Consider the following 23,652-nt stretch of genomic DNA (forward strand, 5'->3'; position numbering starts at 1 on the left):
ATCAGACACTACCTCTTCACCAGCTCATCTATAAAACCCTCTGCATTTTGCAGTGGACCAGCAACACACTTTTTCCAGGACCTCTCTCTGCAGCAGAGAACTATGCTAATACACTATAAACTAATAACATCAGGTGCTTTGGGGGTGTAAATGGATGAGAGGAAAACTTTACTATAAATCCCTTTGAATTGTGAACTTTGTAAATGTATTTCCTTTTCAGAATAAAAATTAATAGTCCATATTTCCATAAAACAACACAATATAAAGCCACGATTGTAGTGTCCCCACAAAGAAGTAAACAAATGACTATAAGAGAACATAATAATAGTTATATATAAGAATCTAATATACCAATAAAAAAATAATGCACATACATGGAGAAGTTTCAGTTGAAAAATGTTACTGAAATTTCTCTTTAGGTTCTCTTTAGGTTCTCTTTAGAAATAAATCTCTTTAGGTCATTTTCTCACTTTATAAATAAAAAATAAATTCCACAAATATTTAATAGTTGAATATTAAAATTTCAAACCACAAAAATATTAGAAAGTACCATTAAATGTTGGAAAATGTCTCCAAACATATTTGGTAGATGGTAGATGTCCAGTAATTAATGTATAGACAGTATTGAGTTTATAATTCTGTATCTTGTAGCATATTAATTTTGATTTGACAATTTGGAGAAGACTTGTTGTCTACTATGTTTAAGGCACTGTGTTTTATTCACTAAAAAATATAAATATATACAAGACTCAGTCTTTCCACCAAAGAGTTTATAAATCACTCAGAAGAAAATACATATAAAACCAATCATAATATAAAACAGAACATGACAGAGCAAAGGTAAAATTCTAAAAAATTTGGACAAAAGAAAGCTTGAATCAGTTTGTGAGATCAGGAATTACTTTCTAAAGAAGGTTTCACTTGATCTGGATTTTAAAAATGAATAAGGGCCGGGCATGGAAAAATGAGGGCGAAGAGCCTTCCAGGCACAGAGGCAGGCAAGCATAGAGCAAGTGTAAGGCATGATGACTATTCTGGCTGGGATATAAAATGACTAAGATTCCTTGAGAAAGAAATTGAAAAATAGTGTAACTCAAGTGCACATGGAGCATTTTTCATAATAAATCATGTCTGTAAAACGAGTCTGGATAAATTTGAAAGGTTGAAATTCTACAATCATTTTATTACTCATATACTTCTTTTACTAATCCAACCACAATAAAAGGAATTTAGCAATCAATAACAAAAGTAAATTTAGGAAATTCACAAAAATATGGAAATTAAACAACTAACTCCTAAATAACCAATGGGTCAAAGAAGAACTTGCAAATACAATTTAAGAATGCTTTGAGATGAATGAAAATGAAGACACAACATATCAATATTTATGAGATGCAGCAAAAGCAGGGCTTAAAGGAAAATACATAGCTGTAAACACCTATATAGAAAGAATCTCAAATCATTAAGCTAAGCTTTCACCTTAAGAAACTGGACAAAGAAAACTAAACTAAACTCTAAAGCATAAGAAAGGAAATTACAAAGATTGAAAGAGAAATAATAAAATAGAGAAAATCAATGAAACCAAGGGCGATTCTTTAAAAAGATCAACAAAATTAGCAAACCATTAGTTAAACTGACCAAGTTTAAAAAGTAATTACTAAAATCAAGAATACAAGATAGGACATTACTACTGACTTTACCTAATTCCTACTTCTACCACAGTGCGTGAAATATAAAAGTCATTCTATAAATGTTTCTTGAGTGAGTGGGCTGTGAGACGCCATTAAAGGTCTCCTGAGCAGAGGCATAAGAATGAGCCAACACTATAATCAACAGAGGTGGCTACTAAATGCTTGCGTCATTGAGTAGAGAGTAAGTAGTGTTTACCAAAGTGTCTTTTGCATCAGACATGAAATTGGGCCCCGGCTCTCTCACTTACTCTCTGAACATTGGTTACAATGAGTATCACAATACTAACTCATATTGTTGTTTTATAGGTTAATTGAGGAGATGTATGTAAAGCATTTAGCACAACAGTAAGTGCTAAAGCGTAATTAGCACTCCATGCAGGATACATGCTATTACTGTTACTGTTGGCACTATAATTATCGTCCTGGAAGTTATTGTAGAAGGCAAATTAAAACCACATAATCACACTGTGTTCAGGGTACATGTAAAGAAAAATAGGAAACAATATATATGGTGTCCCCTTTCTGTCCCACTCAAGTCAACATTGAAGTTTTTAACATCACTCACATTTCATCAACTTTTTATTTAAGTTCTCAGCATTCTTGGGCCATTATATGACTTTGTATCTCTCCTCATTTACTCACACATTTATTAATAAACTTTTATTTCATGATATATTCCATTTGTAAAACACTGTCTTTTCTAATTAGTGCACAATGCTAAACTGCTAACCACTTGAGAGAACCTCAGAATTGAGAATCTTGGCACACTCCCAAGGTACGTGTGCCAAGAGAGTAAATTTTCACAGTGAAATTCATAAACAAACCATATGTTCTTTTAAACAATTTTTTAAAACTAAATTCCACTTATATAGACTGTTTCATTATGGCTTAGAAAGTATAGGTGGATAAATAGAAAGTGTCTATTTTTAATTATGAAATTTGAATATAAAATGCACTTTTCCATGAAAGTTATGTTATTAACGGTGATTGTATTTGTAAAATGGCTTACAGAGGCTGACACAGTAATGTCAGATGAATTGCGTTTGTTATTTTTCAATCAATCAGATAATTCCATTACACAATCAGAGCACAGCTGACATTGACCTAGTAAACCAGACCAAATCGTAGACGTCTAAATAAATCTCACATCTAATTCCACAATATTATGCATTCCTCTTTTCTAATTACAAAGATAATACAGGTTCATGTTTTAAATTTTTTTTTTCTTTTTTTTTGAGACAGAGTCTCACTCTGTCGCCCAGGCTAGAGTGCAGTGGCGCGATCTCGGCTCACTGCAACCTCTGCCTCCCGGGTTCAAGTGATTCTCCTGCCTCAGCCTCCTGAGTAGCTGGGACTACAGGCACGCACCAGCATGCCCAGCTAATTTTTGTATTTTTAGTACGGACAGGGTTTCACTCACCATGTTAGCCAGGATGGTCCCCATCTCTTGACCTCATGATCTGCTCGCCTCGGCCTCCCAAAGTGCTGGGATTACAAGCGTGAGCCACCGCGCCCAGCCACATGTTTTAATTTTTTATACAACTGAGATAATACTATATATATATAGTTTTGAAATTTGCTTTTCTTCACTTAATAATATAAGCATTTTTCTATATTATTATTCTAGTACTACATATAATATCTTTTAATCACTTCATTTACTATCAGAGTCATTAATGTATTATTCGAGTACATATAAATTGTTGAAGATTTGTGTTGTCTACAGTTTTCCACTATTACAAGTAATGCTAAAATCACTTTTATTTTTTAAATGTCATGAGTACTTAGTCTTTATTTATACATATTTTTAGGCAAATGCATAGTCTATGGTGCTATCAAAAGTTGTGCCTGGTCCTGAATCTTAACCAATGCAGTAAATCTTATAGCCCCAAGGAAGAAAGACCAGGGTACTTTCTTAATCTGCCCTTAAATTGAACAGATGTGTCCTACTCCCCAGATGTCAGCCTCCTCACCTCTAAAAATGAGTGCCTTGCCCTTGGTGAAAAAGTGCTTCCTCATAGATACTGGAATAAAATTATTAAGAAAGGCTTGAACTTAAAGAAGAAAAGGGAATACCTGGCCAGACGCTTTGGTCTCTATCAATTTCACTTTTAGAAAAGCCAGTGTCCTCTCACCTCTAAAGAGTAATGGTGGCTGGGCGTGGTGACTCATGCCTGTAATCTCAGCACTTTGGGAGGCCAAGGAGGGCGGATCACCTGAGGTCAGGAGTTTGAGACCAGCCTGATCAGCACGGTGAAACCCCATCTCTACTAAAAATACAAAAATCAGCCAGGCATAGTGGTGGGCACCTGTAATCCCAGCTACTCAGGAGGCTGAGGCAGGAGAATCACTTGAACCCGGGAGGCGGGGGTTGCAGTGAGCCAAGATTGTACCATTGCACTCCAGCCTGGGCAACAGAGTGAGACTCTGTCTCAACAAAAAAAAAAAAAAAAAAAAAAAAAAAAAAAAAAAAAAGGACATGGCAATGGGAGAAAGCAGCACAGGGAAGAGGAAACAGTTCCAATGCCAGGTTAAGCAGAACAAATCTGGGAAAGTTTCAATAATGAAAGCAGAAAGTTTCAATAATGAAAGCAGAAGGGGAAGAAGAATAGAGATAAAAACAAAATGGAAGTTGCTTTCATAGTGTGTTATTCTGGGTCCTCCCAGACGTAGACAGTAAGAGGAATACATGAGTAAGAGATTTACTAGGGAAAAGAATGTGTGGAAAATGAGGAGAGAGCTAGGAAACCCTGAGAAAGTCCTTAGACTGCAAGGTAGGTCTAATATTGAATAAAGGAAAAAGGGAGGAGGAAAAGAAAGAGGAGTGTTAGGTGCAGCATCTATTTAAGCGAGGCTATCAGGGAGTCCCTGGGCCAAAGTTTTGCATCAGAGGAGTCCAGTGCCTTCCAGAAACAGGCCTGCAGTAGTATCCTTGCCACATTGAGTCATTGCCCGAGAACACCTACAGGAAGCATAGTCTTGACACAAATATAGTGGGGTTTCAAAGCACAATGTCTGGAGCAATTGATCAATTAGGTTCCCTGAAGTTAAATATCTGAAAGGCTCATTTTCATGGCTGTCATACACTAGATACTCATGTATATACTAAATTCCAGAACAGAACCACTCTTCTGTTTTATACTGATAAAATTACAAGCAACACCCATGTTGGAAAATTTAAGTACTAAAAAATGGAGATAAAAGCCTAACATTTGAAAACTGTCAATAATGAAAATTACCCAAATAGCCATCCACAGTTTCTTACAAACTTACTCTAGGAGCTTCTGTGCATCATAGTATCCAATTGGATGAACAGGAATACTTGGAAGACCAGCAGCCTCTGCAATTCCATGCCTATAAGCATATTCTGAAAAAAAATATTGCCATATTTCCAGTAAAAACTCAGTTTCATTCAAATAGTTCTCTATAAATCACATTAAATACATTCTAATTTCACATTTGCTAGAATTGTTAAAGTAAAACAGATTAACAATTCAAATGTTAGCAAGAATGCAGAGCAACTGAAATCCTCATACATTGCTTGTGATAATCTAGGCTAAAATTATACAATCACTTAAGGTAACTCTTTTGAAAAGCAATGTCAAGCAGAAATGTGCGCTATGGCACAGCAATTCCACTCCTGGGTACTCTAGAAAGGTGAGCACATGCCCACAAGAAGACATGTACAAAATTGTTCATAACAGCCACATTTATATTAGCCAAATATTAGACAAAGTCTAGGTTTCTAACAACAGAAGAATGAATAAACAATCCGTAGTATAATCCCACAATCGAATGCTACTCAATCATCAAAAGAAAAAAACTAATACATACAATATGATGGAAAATCTCAAATTACTACACTGAAATAAGCAAGGCTTTAAAAAAAAATCTACTGTTTGATTCCACTTACTTGAAGTTCAAACCCAGGCAAACGAATACACGATGCTAGATATTAGATAGTGATTGCTTCTAGGGGACATAGAGAAAATTGACCAGAAAGGAGTACAAAAGAACTTTCCAGAGTGATGGAAAGGCCCTTATATTCTATTTTAAGTGACATAAACACATGCAATTTGCAAAATTTATTGAACTGAACTCTTGAGATCTATGTATTTTATTGCATGTAAACTGTACCTCAAAATAAGCACACACATCCTATCATTTCTTCAGATTTAAGAAAAATCAGAATTGTTTTTCCATTTTTTTCTCTGTTTTTAAAACAATCTAATAAGAAACTTAGGTAACTGCAAATCCTTGTTTTTATGGGTAAAATGACATAATGATATGTTGTGTGGGATTTGTTTTCAAATTCTTTAGAATAATAGCAAAAAAATTGGAGAGATAAACAAATAAAACAAGATTGACAACATGTTTATAACTGTCTCTACTTTCGCATATGTTAGAATTATGCCATAATAAAAAGTAAAATTAGAAAGAAAATAAAAATGTATAGGGCACAAAAAATAATTCAATAAACATTAGCCCCATAGAAATAACATAATTTCCCCCTAAAATACCATCATTCAAATTTGAAGAAAATCAACAGAAACATTCCAGTTAATCTCATTTTATTTTCATTATTTTGACTTTGCATAACTAATAAAGCTTAGGCTAAGCTGCATTTTTTAAAACTTGGAAATAAAAAAGTGGAGCAAATAAAGTTCAGGTAGATTTATATAATTTTACTATAGGGTAATATGTGTCATTTTTTAAAAAAGAAAACAAATCTCTGACAATGTATTATGTTCTAAGAAGATTTACAAAGCCAAAAAAAATACATAATCTTTACAGGAGTCTACAATTTAAGAGTAAAACCAGATGAAAACATAAATGTCATAGAAAACTTGGCAAAGTATTTTATACAAGTTTTAAAAATTTAGCTAGCTTTAAACCACACAAACTTAATGATCACAGATTTTTGTAAACATCATCAAATAGTTGAGCACATTCAAAATAAATTAGCTCCCTTTGTTAATGTTTTACAATGGAGCCTTTCAGCATAAGACTACTATGTGGACTCTGTGAGCTAGACTGCCTGAATTTGAATCCAACTGCCCATTCAGAGGAGGGGTGATCTTGGGCTGACTTCTAGTCTCACTTTCCTCCCTGTCAAATAAGAGATAATAACACCCCCTAGCTTTAGGGTTGTTAATGCAAGTAAAATGCTGGCATTTAGGAAACACTCTTTGAAAGTTATCTCTGTTAGCTTACAGAAATGAAGCAATATGCATTTCCTGGGCCCTATATCCTAAATTGGCCATTTAAAAAGTTTATGGAACTTCTGCTCTCCTGTCCCTTACCCACACTGTGAAATCTGTAAATCTGGGGGGAATTTATTTAACAGCAAAACCTGATCTGACCTGAACTCATGTGAAAGCAAAATTTGACTTGAGTAGACATAAGTCTGTTTATATTCCTTATTCCCTGACCCCCACTTACTACTTAGCGTAAGTATTCATACACTCTGCAGCAAAAATATTTATATGCTTTTTCCCCATATTCTGTCCCAGCCCCCTATGTCACTGTTATGCAAGTTATGGTATATGTGTAACACCATAATGTTTTTTAAATAGCTGAAAAAGTCTGAATTTGAAAGCCCACCAGGCCCAAGTTTCAAAATAAGGGGGTAAGGGGCCTGAACCAATCACTTTAGAGTTCAAAATTCTTTCATTCTTAAATGCAAAGAGAATAAAAAAAGACATGCTTAGTCCATTGTACCAAAGGAAATTCTTTAATAAAGTCTCTTTCAAATGTTAAGTTTCCTATGATATTCAAGGATTGATCATTCACCATTTGCTGGGTAACCTGGTGTGAGAGGGTCTCCTGCACCATTCAGATTTAGGATATTTCCACGCTGGACACCACCTCCAGGAAGATTCCAACCGTCTGGATAGGACTTCACCCCAGGAGCAAAGTAGTCAGCAGGGTCTGAATAGAGAATGACTCCTTTGGCCCCTGCCAGCTGGGCATTTTTAACCTAGAAAACACAGTGTCTTTCTTTCCTTATTTTAAATTGGTTGTTCCAGATTCGGTAATATCAATTTTCAATATTACACTTAAATGAATACTAGAACTTTATCTTCAACCTTTTCTCATTAGGCCTACAACAAAGGACATCTCAGATAGAATTTCCCTTTTCTTTTTGCTACTATAAGCTCAAAAATCCTCAGAACATCAGATTTGGAAATGTTCTTATTAGTGGTAGTGAGTATTTGCTATTTCCTACCACTAGCTTACAAATATAATAAGCAAGTAGACCCCACAGGCCAAATTCCTATTTGTTCTACAGTCGAAAGGGAATTTTTTAAAATTTAATTTCCCACTAAAGAGAAAGATATATTAACAAATCAAATGACAGTAATTTTTAAATTTGCTATGTGTAAATTGTTTTCCCTCATTATTTATAACAATTCCCACTACAATTTAATTTAGTAAACATTTTTGTAGAAAATATTTAAAACAAAGACACTGAAAGTTAATAATAAACCCAGTGCATGCTTCTTTGTAGGCCACAGCCATAACCTGTAAGCACAGAAAAATTTGTTCTGTTCACTCTAAACATCTACACTGGCCAAATTCCAATGCTCGAATTTAACCCCGGGATATAACCTAGTAAATGTGTCCTCTCTGTAAGGTGGGCACGTCACAGAATAGAAGAAAATAATGGTATTCATAAAGTTTTAAGAAAATGATTCTACACATGTAAAACCCACTATAACTTTTTATATTGGAGGAGAGAAAAAAAAGAGATAATTTTTACCTTACCTTATTTCCTCTGAAAACTTTCCCATATCTGGCAATTACAATTTTCCCAGAGCAATTGATTTTCATGTCCTGTTCCAATTTAAAGAAGTCTTCAGTTCGTGCATAGTTAACATACACTAGATCACCCTGTTGAGATCGGGAATGACTTAATATGAGTCAGATATAAAACAAGGAGGTTTTTCTGCATGGGGACTGTTGGACATTTTTGAAAGAGGGAAGAGGTCAGAGCACACAGTAGGGTCAGAAATGCATGAGCTCCAAAGAAGAGATTCAAGGGAAAAATGAATTTAAATTGAGAATGGAATTAGATGGGCTAGAAGCACATGAATAAAGTAATATTTGTTTGTATTTGTCCCATATTTAGTGGCTATGAAGCTGAAGCTACAGAAGCACCCCCCACACACACAGAAAAGCATATACGTGTACACATTGCTGCACGCAACTTGAAGGGGTCCAGATACCCTAGGCTAAGAAGCCCTTAATGAGACCTTTTCTCTCTTCAGTGTGTGTTCACAGGGAGTAGCTTAATGGTTCTTAACAACCACCAAGTAAAGAAAAATGCGCAGGTAACATCACTGCTTCACAGGTCTGATTTCAATCATTAAGTGATTATGTGCAAATCTTATAACATATTTGAGTCTCGATATTCTCATTGGCTCAATGATCTGCTAGATTAAATCAGTGATCTTCCAACTTTTTTGCTCACCTATTCCCTAAATTAATTTTGACAATGTACCCCTTCATCTAAAATTTAAAATTTTTTATCATACCTTTAAGTAGCTGCAAAGCATGCAATATCTAGCTTACTATAAATACTAATATTTTTAGAAGAAATTGTATACAACTTTTATATTGATCCAAAGGATTTAAATACTGTATTTATTTACTATTCAACATCATCAATTTTAAAAAATACATGAACATGCTGTTCTTTACAGTCAAAATTTTGTCATCTCTTTTTTTTTTTCTTGAACTTGTATATTGTCCATCTTCCGCCACAGAATTTTAATTTAAAGTAAAATATATTTGTGCTGGGCACCAGATGAGCTGTCCAGATTCATGGTCAATGAAGGACTTTTTGCTCCAGCTGCAGGGAAGGCTCTCTGCAGACAATCTTCATCCGTCAGCCCCTTCAAGGATTGCCTCAGCTGTAGACAGCCCCCTTGCTCAAGGTCATGTCCCTTCCTAGAATGCCACACATTCAGTGACTGATTGATGTGAGGGTACAGAGACCTGGACATCTCAGTCTAACGTAGGACAATTCTGAGAAACTATTCCAGACCTCCTCATAGGCTTAGCCAAGGCTATCCTTCAGCTGGCATTGCAGGGTGACTTCTCCCTCTGCCTAATCCAGCTCTGCTTTTCACAGATGTTGATCCCAAGAGAACACTCCACAATTATCAACTAGCATTCTAAATTTCAATTCAGAATCTATTACCTTAAATATGGGTATGCTTGAAAGTCTTTTATTAATCACTGTCAAATTTCCTTGAATCAGTATATCTTTATAAGTCAAATTTTTTAAAAAATTTATTTTTGTGACAGATTGTGTTAAGAAACAGCTTCAAGAGTAAGTTATAATTATAGGCCAGGCATGGTGGCTCATGCCTGTAATCCCAGCACTTTGGGAGGCTGGGGTGGGTGGATCACTTGAGGTTGGGAGTTCAAGACCAGCCTGGCCAATATAGTGAAAACCCATGTCTACTAAAAACACAAAAATCAGCTGGGCGTGGTGGCACCGCCTGTAATCCCAGCTACTCGGGGGCTGAGGTACGAGAAATGCTTGAACACGGGAGGTGGAGGTTGCAGTGAGCCAAGATCATACCACTGCACTCCAGCCCAGGCGACAGAGTAAGACTTGGTCTCAAAAAAAAAAAAAAAAGATAGATTAAGTTATAATTATAATTACTAGCAGTATCAAATTAAGTCTAACAACATCATTGCAATTCTTATATATAATGCATAACCATAAAATTTGATTAGAAATATATCTTTTAATGCAATGAGTGGTACAGTGAAGCGTTATCTTAACACATTTGTTCAGTGGGTGAAGAAATTATTGCTAGAATGAGACTGGGATCAGCAACAACAGTTCCATTTACATTTCTTGTTTTTACAGTAAGTTCTGAGAAAACTTGGATAGGAATGAAAGATTTGTTATGGAATTGTCACTAACTTATTTAAACTTCTTTCAAGTTATAATCTGAAAATCACAAATTGATCCATCATTCAAGTGTCTTTTAATGATATTAGCTGGAAACTCAATTGGGTTTACCTTTAATTTTGCTCAATTGTAAACTATTTGAATTGCTAAGAATTTGTTACCCAGCTATTAGAACCATTCACTATCTTAATATTGAAAACAATATTTCTAATTGTCTCTTTTTTTGAAGCCCCAGAGATTTTTACAACACAGATATATGCTTCATATTGACTTAGAATGGGTAGGAGATGTTTTTCATTTATAAAATAAGATGAAAATGTTTGTAAATAGGGAGCAGGACCTCACGACAGGCTAGCTTTCAATACCATGAAAAAGGGCACAGGGTAATTGATGATCTGGAAACTGATCTCTTTAAAACCATGTCATGCTTGCCTTTCGAAAGTCTTTACACAGCCTAGTTTGAAACCCGTGTCCCAGATGATTTCCAATATCCTATCATTTTATTTTGGTTATTGTTTTCCTTTTTGACTACATTTTTCATAGCATGTACATGACAAATATACCTAAGATATTAAAATAGAATTGTTTCCAAGCTGATTCTAGGATTAATTTGGCAAATTGGTGAAGATCTATTATGTGTTAGGCAGTGCCCTATGTAATACAACAAATCTCTGCCCTTGAAGGAACTTACACTGCAGGTCCTCCTTCAGTCACAATGGGATTAAGTCTTACTAAACTCACCTAAGTTGAAAATAATTATACGTCTGAAGTGTGTTTTTGACTTAGGATATTTTCAATTTATAATGGGTTTATCCAGACATAACCTCATGGTAAGTTGAGAAGTGTATTGAATGAGTATGGCTATTACACCATCATGAAGTCAAAAAATTTTAAGTAGCCATCTTAAGTTGGGGGTTTCCTGTAATGTGGATGGGATAATACAATAATGAGCATTAAATTTAATAACTAAGCAAAGCATACATTATATTAAAAGGTGATAAGTAGTATAGAAAAAATTAAAAAGCATTTAAATAGAGTATACAAATGGTGAACTAGAGCTTAAGTGGGTGTAATATTAAATAAAATGAGGAAAGTTTAATTGGGAAACTGACATTTGAATCTTTGCCTCTGTAAAAGGATTACATTTAGCTCTTGTATTTCTTCCTAAGACCAATGTAATATTAATGCACTATTAATCATAACACTATATGTCTGATTTATCATTGTTAGCCCTCTCTGGAGCACACTCATTCTATTTTAACTGTGGCTACAAAGTCATTAACCAATGTGATTTCAGCAAAATAATTTTTTTAGTGTAAGTATCCTACTTTCTTTACCCTTAATATAAGTAACTTTGAGGAGATTGTACCTTTAAATGTCTCTAAATGTGGCTGACTTTTGATATATCAGCAATCCTCACAAAACAAACTGTGAAGGAGAGAAAACTGAAAAACATATTAGCTTAAAAATGAGAGTAAACTTTGAAAATGAAAACAAGTGTGACAGATATTCCCTCTCAGCACTTCTCAAATGCAAGTTTTCACTGTTAGTTAGAAAAGAGCTTTGTTTTTAGACAAAGACCTTCTTGTACAATTTACACTGTACCATCCATTGTTCTATGACTGTGAATAAATAGAATCTTGCACTCTTAGCCCGGAAGTTTCTTTGTTTCCTTAAGCTTCCATCTCCCTAACTCTTATTTATAGAGACAGAATTGGGAGGCAAAACCAGTGATTCTCAAAGATGGTCCTTGAACCCTCAGAAACAATATCACGCTTGTTACAAACACAAACTCTCAGGCTCCACCCCATTAAACTTAGGAAGTGGAAACTAGAATCTGTGTTTTACGAGCCATCCAGATTATTGTGACAGACACTAAAGCTTGAGAACCACTAGATAGACTATATTTTATGAACATCGCAAATTGCTAATTTTAAATAGCATAAAGCAGAGTCCCATGTTTCATATTCCACAGGATTCAGATGTAAATTCAAAGATTACTGATCGTGAATTTTTGTTTTGTTTTGTTTTTTGAGACGGAGTCTAGCTCTGTCGCCCAGGCTGAAGTGCATAAATTTAATTTAAAATAGCTAAAAAATATAAAATATACTTTAAAAATCTTAAATGAATGTGATCTATTGAAGAAGCTGAAGTGTGAAGTGTGAAATTGAAGAACCCTGAAATGTATTGAACAGTGAAAAGATTATGTATACAAAAACAGGTTGGCCGGGTGCGGAGGCAGGCAGATCACCTGAGGTCAGGAGGCGCGATCTCGGCTCACTGCAAGCTCCGCCTCCCGAGTTCACGCCATTCTCCTGCCTCAGCCTCCGGAGTAGCTGGGACTACAGGCGCCCGCCACCACTCCCGGCTAATTTTTTTGTATTTTTAGTAGAGACAGGGTTTCACCGTGTTAGCCAGGATGGTCTGGATCTCCTGACCTCTTGATCCGCCCGCCTCGGCCTCCCAGAGTGCTGGGATTACAGGCGTGAGCCACTGCCCCTGGCCTGTAAAATGTTTTAAACACACATATGGACATACATAGTTTTGAAAGAATTGACACTCCACTGGCTGGGTTACAGATGATCCAGTGAGGAACACCGATCAGCAAACTCATCTGATATTTGAACATAAACAGCAAACCCATACAACATGTGTGCTCTTTGTATTTAGCCATTGATCTGGAAGATTTTAAGTCTATTTGAAGGAAATAAGAGACAACGGTCTTTATAACTCTTTCTTACGATTAATAGTAATGTCAAAGTCCAAAAATTATTTGGAAGATTTATTTGGGTATGCAGTAAACCTACAAACTAATCTAGGTGTAATTTTCTCCTTATAATATGATGTCTTCTCAGCCAGAAACATAAACGGTTTAACGGTTTTTTGTTTTGCTTTGTTTTGTTTTGTTTTTCTAAGATGGAGTCTCGCTCTGTCACCTAGGCTGGAGTGCAGTGGCACAATCTCAGCTCACTGCAAGCTCCGCCTCCCGGGTTCACGCCATTCTCCTGCCTCAGCCTCCTGAGTAGCTGGGACTACAGGTGTGTGTCACTGCATCTGGCTAATTATTTTGTATTTTTAATAGAGATGGGGTTTCCCCATGTTGGCCAGGCTGATCTCGAACTCCTGACCTCAGTTGATCCGCCCGCCTCCGCACCCGGCCAACCTGTTTTTTTATACACAGTCTTTTCACTGCTCAATACATTTCAGTGTTCTTCAATTTCACACTTCACACTTCAACTTCTTCAATAGATCACATTCATTTAAGATTTTTAAAGTATATTTTGTATTTTTTTAGCTATTTTAAATTAAATTTATTCATTATACTTTCTGCTATCATATACTATCTGGTCATTTATATTTAGCTTCAATCTGATAATATTAATATTATTTTTAAATAAAAATGTATTGTTAATTTTTGGTATACATAAGTCATGAAGTTATATCACTGTAAATAATAAAGAAGGAGAATATTAATAAAGAAGGCCCAAAGTGCAAAAACATAAGGAAAATAATTTGACAATATCAAAATTAAGAATCTCTTTTCAACAAAGGAAAACACAGAGTGAACAAAAAGATGAAAAATTAGAATAGGCAAAACTAATTTATGGTGGCAGAAATGTCAAAGAAAGATATCCTCTGGGGTATGTAGAGTTGATTAAGAAGAACCATAAGGGAACTTTCTGAAGTGAAGGTAATATTCTGTACATTGATGGGATTTGGATCACCCAGATGTTGGCATTTGTCAAAAATCAATAAATGTCCATTTGGGATTTGTGCATCTCATTGCAGTAAATTGTATCTTTAAAAATACCATTAATAAAATATAATCAATATTCCTTCTTCTTACTAAGACATTCTCATTACTTAAATGTGGAAAAAATGAATTGGATTACATTAAAAGTCCCTTTATGACCCTTTAATTATCGGCTGAACATATGAAGAGAAGGAAGGCTTCTTTTTGTCATTTTTATTTGTTGCACTGTGTTTTTACCTCTGGCATTCCTTGAGGAGAGAAAGCACTGAAAGGTGGTACAATATCCGAAACATTTTCATATCCTGGAGGAGGTGGTTCAAATAATGATGTGTTGAAAATCTAGAGAAACAAAATATTATAATCAAAATAAAACAAAGTTTGATTACTATAATCAAACACAAAAAAATGAATATTATCTTTTATGTCAGTAGAGGGTGAATGAATCCTTCAGGATTTTGATGATAGTATCAGATACCCAGCACTATGCTAGAAGTTGTGAAGAATTCATGAGATGAATAAATCACAGATTCTGTCCTCAAAATGGTTAGATCTATTCAAGGAAACAAAGCTAAAAAAACCCCACCAATAAATAAAAATCAACCAAACGAAAAACAACAATCATAAAATAAGTAAGTACTATAGAAAGAAAAGCTCAGAGGAGGTAAAAAGATACTCTTCCAAAAGGAATACTGTATACTGTAAACTGTGTACTGATAGAAGGAAGAATTAGAAATTTATTTTTTGTAAGTGGCATACATACTAAGCTAGTGTGAACACAAGCCTAAATATGTAGTTGCTTCACAGAAGGTTAGAAGTAAATTAACCTCATGAATTTCTTGAGAGAACTTGTAAGGACTAGCTTTCGATTTTGGAGAAAGATTTTAATCACCAAATAAAAAGTACCTTTGTTTGGTAATCTCAATCATTATAATAGTGCTTAGATAATTACCTAGGAACAAATTAAATATTAAATTTACTTAAAAAAAAGTACATGATTGGGGAATCCACAACTGGCCTTATCTAGATTCTCTGAACAACATATGCACTGAAAAGAATGAAAAACACTGAACCAAATATATGTCTTTTTAAGTTTATAATTAAATTGGAAAAAAATAGTAAGGAATATTCAGAAGCAAAAAAATAAAATGAAAGCAAGAATCCTCAGAGGTAGCACGAAAGTTGGCTTTGCCTTAGATGGATCTATCAAAGCCTATGGCCCCATGAAAAGGATGCAGGAGTTAGTTTAAAGCTGGTTCACATAATGGAATCTAGCAGAAGACTGTGCATAAAGCTGGTCTAAGAACAACAATATCCTGGCCAGGCGCGGTGGCTCACGCCTGTAATCCCAGCACTTTGAGAGCCCAAGGTGGGTGGATCAAGAGGTCAGGAGTTTGAGACCAGCCTGACCAACATGGTGAAACTGCGTCTCTACTAAAAATACAAAAATTAGCCGGGCCTACGTGCTTGTAATCCCAGCTACTCAGGAGGCTGAGACAGGAGAATCACTTGAACCCAGCAGGCAAGCTTGCAGTGAGTGGAGATCGTGCCACTGCACTCCAGCCTGGGTGACAAAAAAAAAAAAAAAAAAAAAAGAACAACAATATCCTTCAGGGTTAAGGATAAATTCAAAATAAACTTGCTCCATGGAAAGTAATGGCTTAGCGTAAAGCAGGAAAAAAAGGTTCCAGATAATTCATAACCCTACAAATTTCCATTCACTGTTTATATAGTATGCCTCAAGTGAAAATATTTATTTTAAAGCAGTGCCAGGTTTGTAGTGCTCCCTGGGGCCTAAGAGAAATGATCAGGAGGAATCAGCCTTCAAATTAGCCTTAAAGAATTCCCAAATTCTTATTACTATCATATTAATAAACATATTTATTAAGTTTATGAAACAAGACTGAATTAAAATTATGCATATAAATTGGTAATATATAACAAAAGTGAAAGTGTTCTAAGGTTTCTATATTGTAGAAATATTGATTGAATTATGACACCAAAGCTTTAGGGGAAAAAAGGAAGAGTAAAATTCACACTAGAGGAAGGTAAAAGTGACCTAAATATTGTATATCAGAATTATAAAAAATGAAAATGGAAAAAAGAATAATTAAAAAGCATAGCATGTCTAAATAAAATCAGCTGTGTACCAATTGACAAGCAGTGACATAAACCTGCTGAAAAAGAAATACCAAACAAATATTAATTAAAAAAAATTTTAGGACAAAGTCAAATAACATTATGATGAGATAAAAAAGGCTACTACATAAGTCTGTCATTTCATCAACAATTCTAATTTTGTTTACATATGATAATAGGTATCCAAATTATACGTAACATAAATTTATGGAATTATAAATTTTATATATATAGTATAAAACAGACATCACTATAGTGAGGGGAGATAATTTAACATTTATCTCTAATTAATAAAGCAAGCAGACAAAATGAGAGAGCACATTAAGGATAATGGAGATTTCAGCCAAATAATAAGCAAACTCAAACTAATGTACAAATACAAAATATTAAACCAAACAACCATCAAATACATGTTTTTCCCAAAGAAACACAGAACATCTATAAAAACTGAGCACATATTAGGTTCCAAAGGAAGCCTCAACAATTGTCAAAGGATTAGTGTCCTACAAACCACATTATCTGATCTCAATATATTCAATTTAGAGATCAGATCAAACAAATAACAATAACAATCTTTATATTCAGGATTTTAAAAAATACTTGTAAATAGTTCCAGGATCAAAGAAGAAAATACAGAAATTAAAAAATATTTAGATACTAATGATAATTAAACTACTCCTAATCCAAATTTGTGAGATGTAGTTGAAGTGGAAAGGGAAGTTAAAGGGGAAATTTATGGCTCTAAATACTCATAGTAGAAATGAAGAAAGACTGAATGTCAATAAGTTAAACATTCTACTGAGGATTTTACAAAGAACAGCAAAGTAAACACAAAGAAGATAAAAGAGGCAATTATAAAACAAGAACAGAATTAATAAAATATAAAGCAAAGATAGATGAGAAAAGATTGCCAAAGCCAAAGTTTATTCTTTGGATACACTAGTAAATTTGACATATCCCTCTCAAGAGCAATAAGAAAAAAAAAAATAGCAAAAGCACAAACAAATAATACTATTTATCAAAAAGAGGCACATCTACAGACGCTGAACAGATTACAAAAGATAAGAAAATACTAGGAACAACTATACTGTAAATTTGAAAGCTTACATCAAATGGAAAATGCATTTTAAATAAAACTTATGAAAACTGACATAAGAATACATTTTTTAAAAAATCGGCCAGGCACAATGGCTCACGCCTGTAATCCCAGCACTTTGGCAGGCCGAGGAGGGTGGATTACGAGGTCAGGAGTTCGAGATCAGCCTGGCCAACATAGTGGAACCACGTCTCTACTAAAAATACAAAAATTAGCCGGGTGCGGTGGCTCATGCCTGTAGTCCCAGCTACTTGGGAGGCTGAGGCGGGAGAATTGCTTGAACCCGGGAGGCGGAGGTTGCAGTGAGCTGAGACCATGCCATTACACTCCAGCCTGGGTGACAGAGTAAGACTCGGTCAAAAACAACAAAAAAATCTAGTTGTATAGCCATATAACAATAAAGTCATATATCAAACAATAAAAATTGTTCTATGACATAAAATTATCATATGACAAACAATAAAGTCATTTAACAAACAATAAAAATTGTTACATGACATAAAATAGTCATATTACAACCAATAAAGAAATTAAACCAGTAGTTTAAAATTTTCCACAAACAGAGTCAAGGCCAACTGGTTTTCCTTGAGTTTGAAAGGTTAAAGGAAAAAATAATTTAATTACAACAAAACCTATTTCAGAAAATATTAAAAACACAACTCATTTTAGAAGGCAAGTAGAATATTGAAATTATAACCCAACAAATAGATTGCAAAAACACAGACTAAACATGCTATGAGTATAAACATAATATATATCAATATATGAATTTAAAACCCTAATGCTAATATTACAAGTTCAAAAAATGTAAGATTATTCTAACATTAGAATATCACTGAATGTCATCTTCAGATCAAGAAAGAAAAATCGCATGCTCATCTCAAAGAAAAATGTGTTTAATATAAATCCATACAGCAAAAAATTTTAGTGTATGTGGAAAGGATGTACTTTAAGATAACAAGAAAAAGAAAACAGCAAATATCATAATTAATGGTGAGAAAGAATTAAAGGTATTTCCTTCAAGACCAGAAGAAAGTTAAGGATATCTGCTATCAAAACTTCTTTTCAACATTATATTGTATAGGTCTTGGTCAGTGCAGTAATACAGATGGGAGGGATTTGGAGATGAGGAGGGGATCTGGGCAGATTTTACATTGTACTGACTAGAGCAGTAGTTATTTCCCTTTTCTGACATGGATAGAAGCTAAAATGAAACCAAATCAACTACGACTTGCCACATCCCCACATATTCCAAATTTCCCATATTTTTTTCTGTGATTCACATAAGAAATGAACTCATCTGAATCACTAGGTAAGATTAAAAGAAAAATTATGCTGAGGTGCAATAAAAATCAGTAAAGGAACAAAGTCATTATATAAGCATGTCTTTCAGACAAGGGAATATTCAAACTTGTCTCACTTGATTTGCCTTTATGGTAATCAATTTTGCAGCACCACTATGCCACACTGAATTTTACAGCAAGTTTATGAGCTATTCTAACAAGTAAGAAAAGTTTTTAATGTCAAGGAAATGCCTTTTTGGTTGACTTTATCAAAGTTAGATTAAATTTCAGTCTTAGAGTATTTTTTACTTTCCAAAATGCACTGGTAGCCTCAAATTATATATTCTGAGTATAACTAAAACAATATTAGTTTATAATTTCTGTTTACATTTTGTGACATAAAAAAGTCAATATATAGCTAAATCTTTATGGGATGTTAGTTCTGCATAATCAAAGGTGAAACAATGTCTCTGTATACATTAAAAATATTTCTCACAGGATCCACAAAATACTAATCATATTTGTTGCCTGCGGATGGAGAACTTGTCTGTTTTGTGCAGGGGTATAAAAGGAATCATAGTTTACCACATAGCTCAGCTGTGAACTGTTATTCATAACAATTAAATTGTACTGGGAGATGGGAGGTAGTAAGAGAACATGGTGGTTGGGGCCAAGGGATGAATAGGGAGCTGACTTGTCACAATGTCAATAGATAATGCCTGCATCTGAAATAAAAGCCATATAAGCATGTAATTTATAGAAATAGATGTAAATATCAAAAGAATGAACTTATAGTTGAATAATGATTGCCTCTGGAAAGAGGAAAATAGAGAAAAAGCAAGGCACTCAGGAAAATTATGTGATTATGTACATATATAACTTGGATAAAAATAAAAAAGAACTAATGATATAAATTTAAAAAATTAAGAAACTAGGTATCTAACGTTATTCAGGAAAATCTCCCAAGTGAAACTTTTACATGATTCATTTTGTATTATGTAACAGGCTTTGGTAACATTATGCATGTTTGTAATACAAAAGTAAATAATGAAATAAAATAAGCAATGGTATAGTCAAAACTGGGAAGTGAGGAGGAAGGAAAAAAGAAGAAAAAACGACAACATAGCAAGACCCCATCTAAAAAAAAAACTAACCAGCACTTTGGGAGGCCGAGGCGGGTGGATAACGAGGTCAGGAGATCGAGACCATCCTGGCTAAAACCGTGAAACCCCGTCTCCACCAAAAATACAAAAAAATTAGCCGGGCGTCGTGGCGGGAGCCTGTAGTCCCAGCTACTCGGGAGGCTGAGACAGGAGAATGGTGTGAACCCGGGAGGCGGAGCTTGCAGTGAGCGGAGATCCCGCCACTGCACTCCAGCCTGGGCGACAAAGCGAGACTCCGTCTCAAAAAAAAAAAAACTAAACTAAAATATATCATATGTCTGCTCTTTTCCACATTGTACCTAGGCAATTCTCAAATTTGATAGATCAAAAGAGACGTTTAAGCATATGTATACATTTTAACATTGTCAATATTTTATTTCTTTAAACAAATTTTCTGAACATGTTTTAAAGACTCCTTGGTATTTAACTGTATAGATATGCCACCACTTATTTAACAAACATTCTGAGACTATATGACGTGTAGTGGTATTGCCTTTTCAATATAATATATTTTAGGGTTTTTTTAGTTTGTTTTTCTTTTTTTTTTTTTCTTTTAAGGTGGAGTCTTGCTATGTTGTTCAAGCTGGTCTGCAACTCCTGGCTCCAGCAATCATCCTATCTCAGCCTCCCAAGTAGCTGAGATTAGGGGAACATGCCACCACGCCTGGCTTAATAATATTTTTTAAAGTTATATTGTTAACTACTATGATTGAGAACAGTAGTTAATATGAAAAGCTCCAATCACATTAGGAAATTTAGTATGGAATTATATCACTGACTGTAAAACATAACAACATATTAATCATTAAGAAGAGACTGATTCATTAGTCAATGAAAGGAGGTTATTGACCTACTATGAAAAAAATTATATATGTACTTAAATCACATGACATTTTCAGTTCACTGATCAAACTGGACATATTTCAAGCTACATGTAATTAAGAGTGCCCGGTAATAAAAGGACTAAAGGAACTTACCTAAATAGAAACGGACTCTTCTACATACGGTAGCTCTAAAACTGAGGTATGTTAAGTAAGGATGAATGTATGTTATATTTTGTGATCTTTCATATTGAACATACATCATAATAAATATATCAATTTATCTGCATTGTCTTCTCTTTCTCAAGTAAACAAGATTGCAAATTCTTTAAATACCATGCTAAAGACCTTGCCTCCAAACTTGTCCTCTCCAAATGTCCACACACAAATTCTTCGCACAGAGTTCAACCTGATCAATTGAGACATAATCATTAAGTACCAATAAAAACTTGCTGGGTCAAACTGCATACTGGATCCGTGCATTTCCCAGCAACTCCAAATCTGTGCAGTGTCTTTATAAATTAAACCTATCAAAAATGTATCTCCTGGCCAGGTGCAGTGCCTCACGAGTGTAATTCTACAACTTTGGGAGGCTGAGGCGGGTGGATCACCTGAGGTCAGGAGTTCGAGACTAGCCTGGCCAACATGGCGAAACCCTGTCTCTACTAAAAATACAAAAATTAGCTGGGTGTGGTGCTGCACACCTGTAATCCCAGCTACTCAGGAGACTGAGGAAGGAGAATCCCTTGAACATGGGAGGTGGAGGTTGCAGTGAGCTGAGATGGCACCACTGCACTCCAGCCTGCCTGACAGGAGTGAAACTCCATCTGGAAAAAAAAAAGAAAAAAAGAATCTCTTTTATAAAGTATCTCTTTTTATGCTTGGAGGTTTACAAGTATATCATATTTTATATTGGTGTGTAGTACTAAAAACTAAAAAACAGCAGCTGTTATTAAGCATTAATTTCTCAGAATCTTTCTAAAACACAGTAAACTCAAACATCATAGGAAAGTAGTTGACACGGATAATGAGATATTAAAGGTATTCACAAGATCCAATAATATTGATTTCTATTAATATTTAGAGATGGGATAGAACATTATTTCATAGAAGGTATTTGAAAAAGAATAAATGGGAATGTTTCTTTTATTTATTTATTTATTTTTTACCTCATTTCCATCTTCATTAATTATTGAGATGTAGTTGGGATGAGTCTTATTTGGATAGGACAACAGGACATCATAATGAGCTAGCTCAACAGCATCCAGGCCAAATTCTTTCCACTGGGATTGAATTTGCTTTGCAAGCTGAAAGTTTTGTTCTGTTCCTGCTAAATGTGGTATCTGTGTAAAATTACTGGTGAACAAAAATTGAAAGTAGTTAGATATTAATGTTTAATCAACTTTTATTCCAAATCAACAAAGTAAAGCAGAGTTACACAAAAGTACTTTGAAGTGTGATACGTTAAAAAATTAAAGTGGTACTATTATTGCATGAAATAGATTTTCAAAGTCTGCTTTGAAATTTTTATGCTCTAATTTGTACTAAATCAAGAGAAAAATTGGAGAAACTGATTTTTGTATCATTATGTGTAATCCTATTACTATAACCTCATATGGTAGATTATCATATTCTTTCTTAAGACCTATACTTCTTGGAACTTACATGGAATTATCTGTTTATATCACTGTGTAAAATATCGAAACAGACAAAAATATTTTATCCAAAAGATCAAGGTGTAACATGGAAAGAATTACTAATAATTACATTTATTTAAATACTGAGAGTTATAGACAAGTGATAAACTTGTTGATTAGCAACCATTTATAAAGTATCTTCATCAAAGAATAATCTGAACATACCGATACAAGTTCAGAATGAATCTCTTGCACTCCATCTATCATATAGAGTAACACACTTAAAATCAATGACAATAATTAGTCTGAAGAGGAATATCTTTAACAAAGAAATTATGTGGCCAAAATTTGGCTACCAGAAATATTTTCAGGAGTAGACTAATTTCTCATTTAATACATTTAGATTCTGGTGCTTTTGATTGTTTTAAATTTCTCCCTCCTGGGAAATTTCTTGTTTCCCTGAAGAGCTCATTGGTAAGTATTTTTAACTTAAGCCCTTAAATATATGACAAGATATTATGTAGCATGAAAAGATGAATATATATATATATATATAGTTCATAAACTTTTGGAACTTCATAAATTTCTAGTTTTAAATATGTAGCTTTATAAAATCAACATAATTCCATCCTTATGGTGATTTAAAAAAACTAATAACCAACATGACTATGATAATTCCAGTTTCAAGTTTCATTCTACCATGTATTTTAATTTTTTTTCATTTGGTGAATCAACAATGAATTAAAGTAACTCAATTTTTTAAAATTGGAATTTCCTGTAACTTGTTTACTTTAATAATTATATTAAAGTTATTTAAATTGTATTTATAAAAATAGTATTAAAATCCTCGTTTGGTAAATGTTTAGGGGCAAAATATCTTACACAGAATTTCTAATATGGAAAATATTGTAACAAAAAGGGCACAAACATAAGAGGCAGCTAAGGAGTCTCTGTCCCTTATCAGTGAGCACCTGCAGGGAAAACAGAAAAACAGCCAACATATCGCTATTTTCTTGAATATTACAAAGATCACAAACTGCAATGTAACTAATGTAGGATGCAGATATCCTGAAGTGCCAGCTATGCCTCTGTCCCTATAAGCAAAAGGAATTACTATGGGGAATCTTGAACCTACTCAC

At 34.2% G+C, this 23,652-nt stretch overlaps 1 protein-coding gene across 7 annotated transcripts in view; it reads right to left on the reverse strand.

The window, feature by feature from the left end:
- LOC101147888 (glutamate carboxypeptidase 2) overlaps positions 1 to 23,652 on the reverse strand; it is a 69,143-nt gene that overhangs the window by 38,572 nt on the left and 6,919 nt on the right. For all 7 annotated transcript variants that reach the window (XM_055354949.2, XM_055354946.2, XM_055354945.2 and 4 more), the window contains 5 exons: positions 22,046 to 22,232; positions 14,615 to 14,716; positions 8,460 to 8,585; positions 7,485 to 7,671; positions 4,965 to 5,058 (listed from right to left, as the gene is read on the reverse strand). In XM_055354949.2, coding sequence (XP_055210924.2) covers positions 4,965 to 5,058; positions 7,485 to 7,671; positions 8,460 to 8,585; positions 14,615 to 14,716; positions 22,046 to 22,232 — 696 coding nt within the window. The remainder of the gene's footprint in view (positions 1 to 4,964; positions 5,059 to 7,484; positions 7,672 to 8,459; positions 8,586 to 14,614; positions 14,717 to 22,045; positions 22,233 to 23,652) is intronic.

Source organism: Gorilla gorilla, chromosome 9 (assembly GCF_029281585.2).
Source record: "Gorilla gorilla gorilla isolate KB3781 chromosome 9, NHGRI_mGorGor1-v2.1_pri, whole genome shotgun sequence".
NCBI classification, from domain to species: Eukaryota; Metazoa; Chordata; class Mammalia; order Primates; family Hominidae; genus Gorilla; species Gorilla gorilla.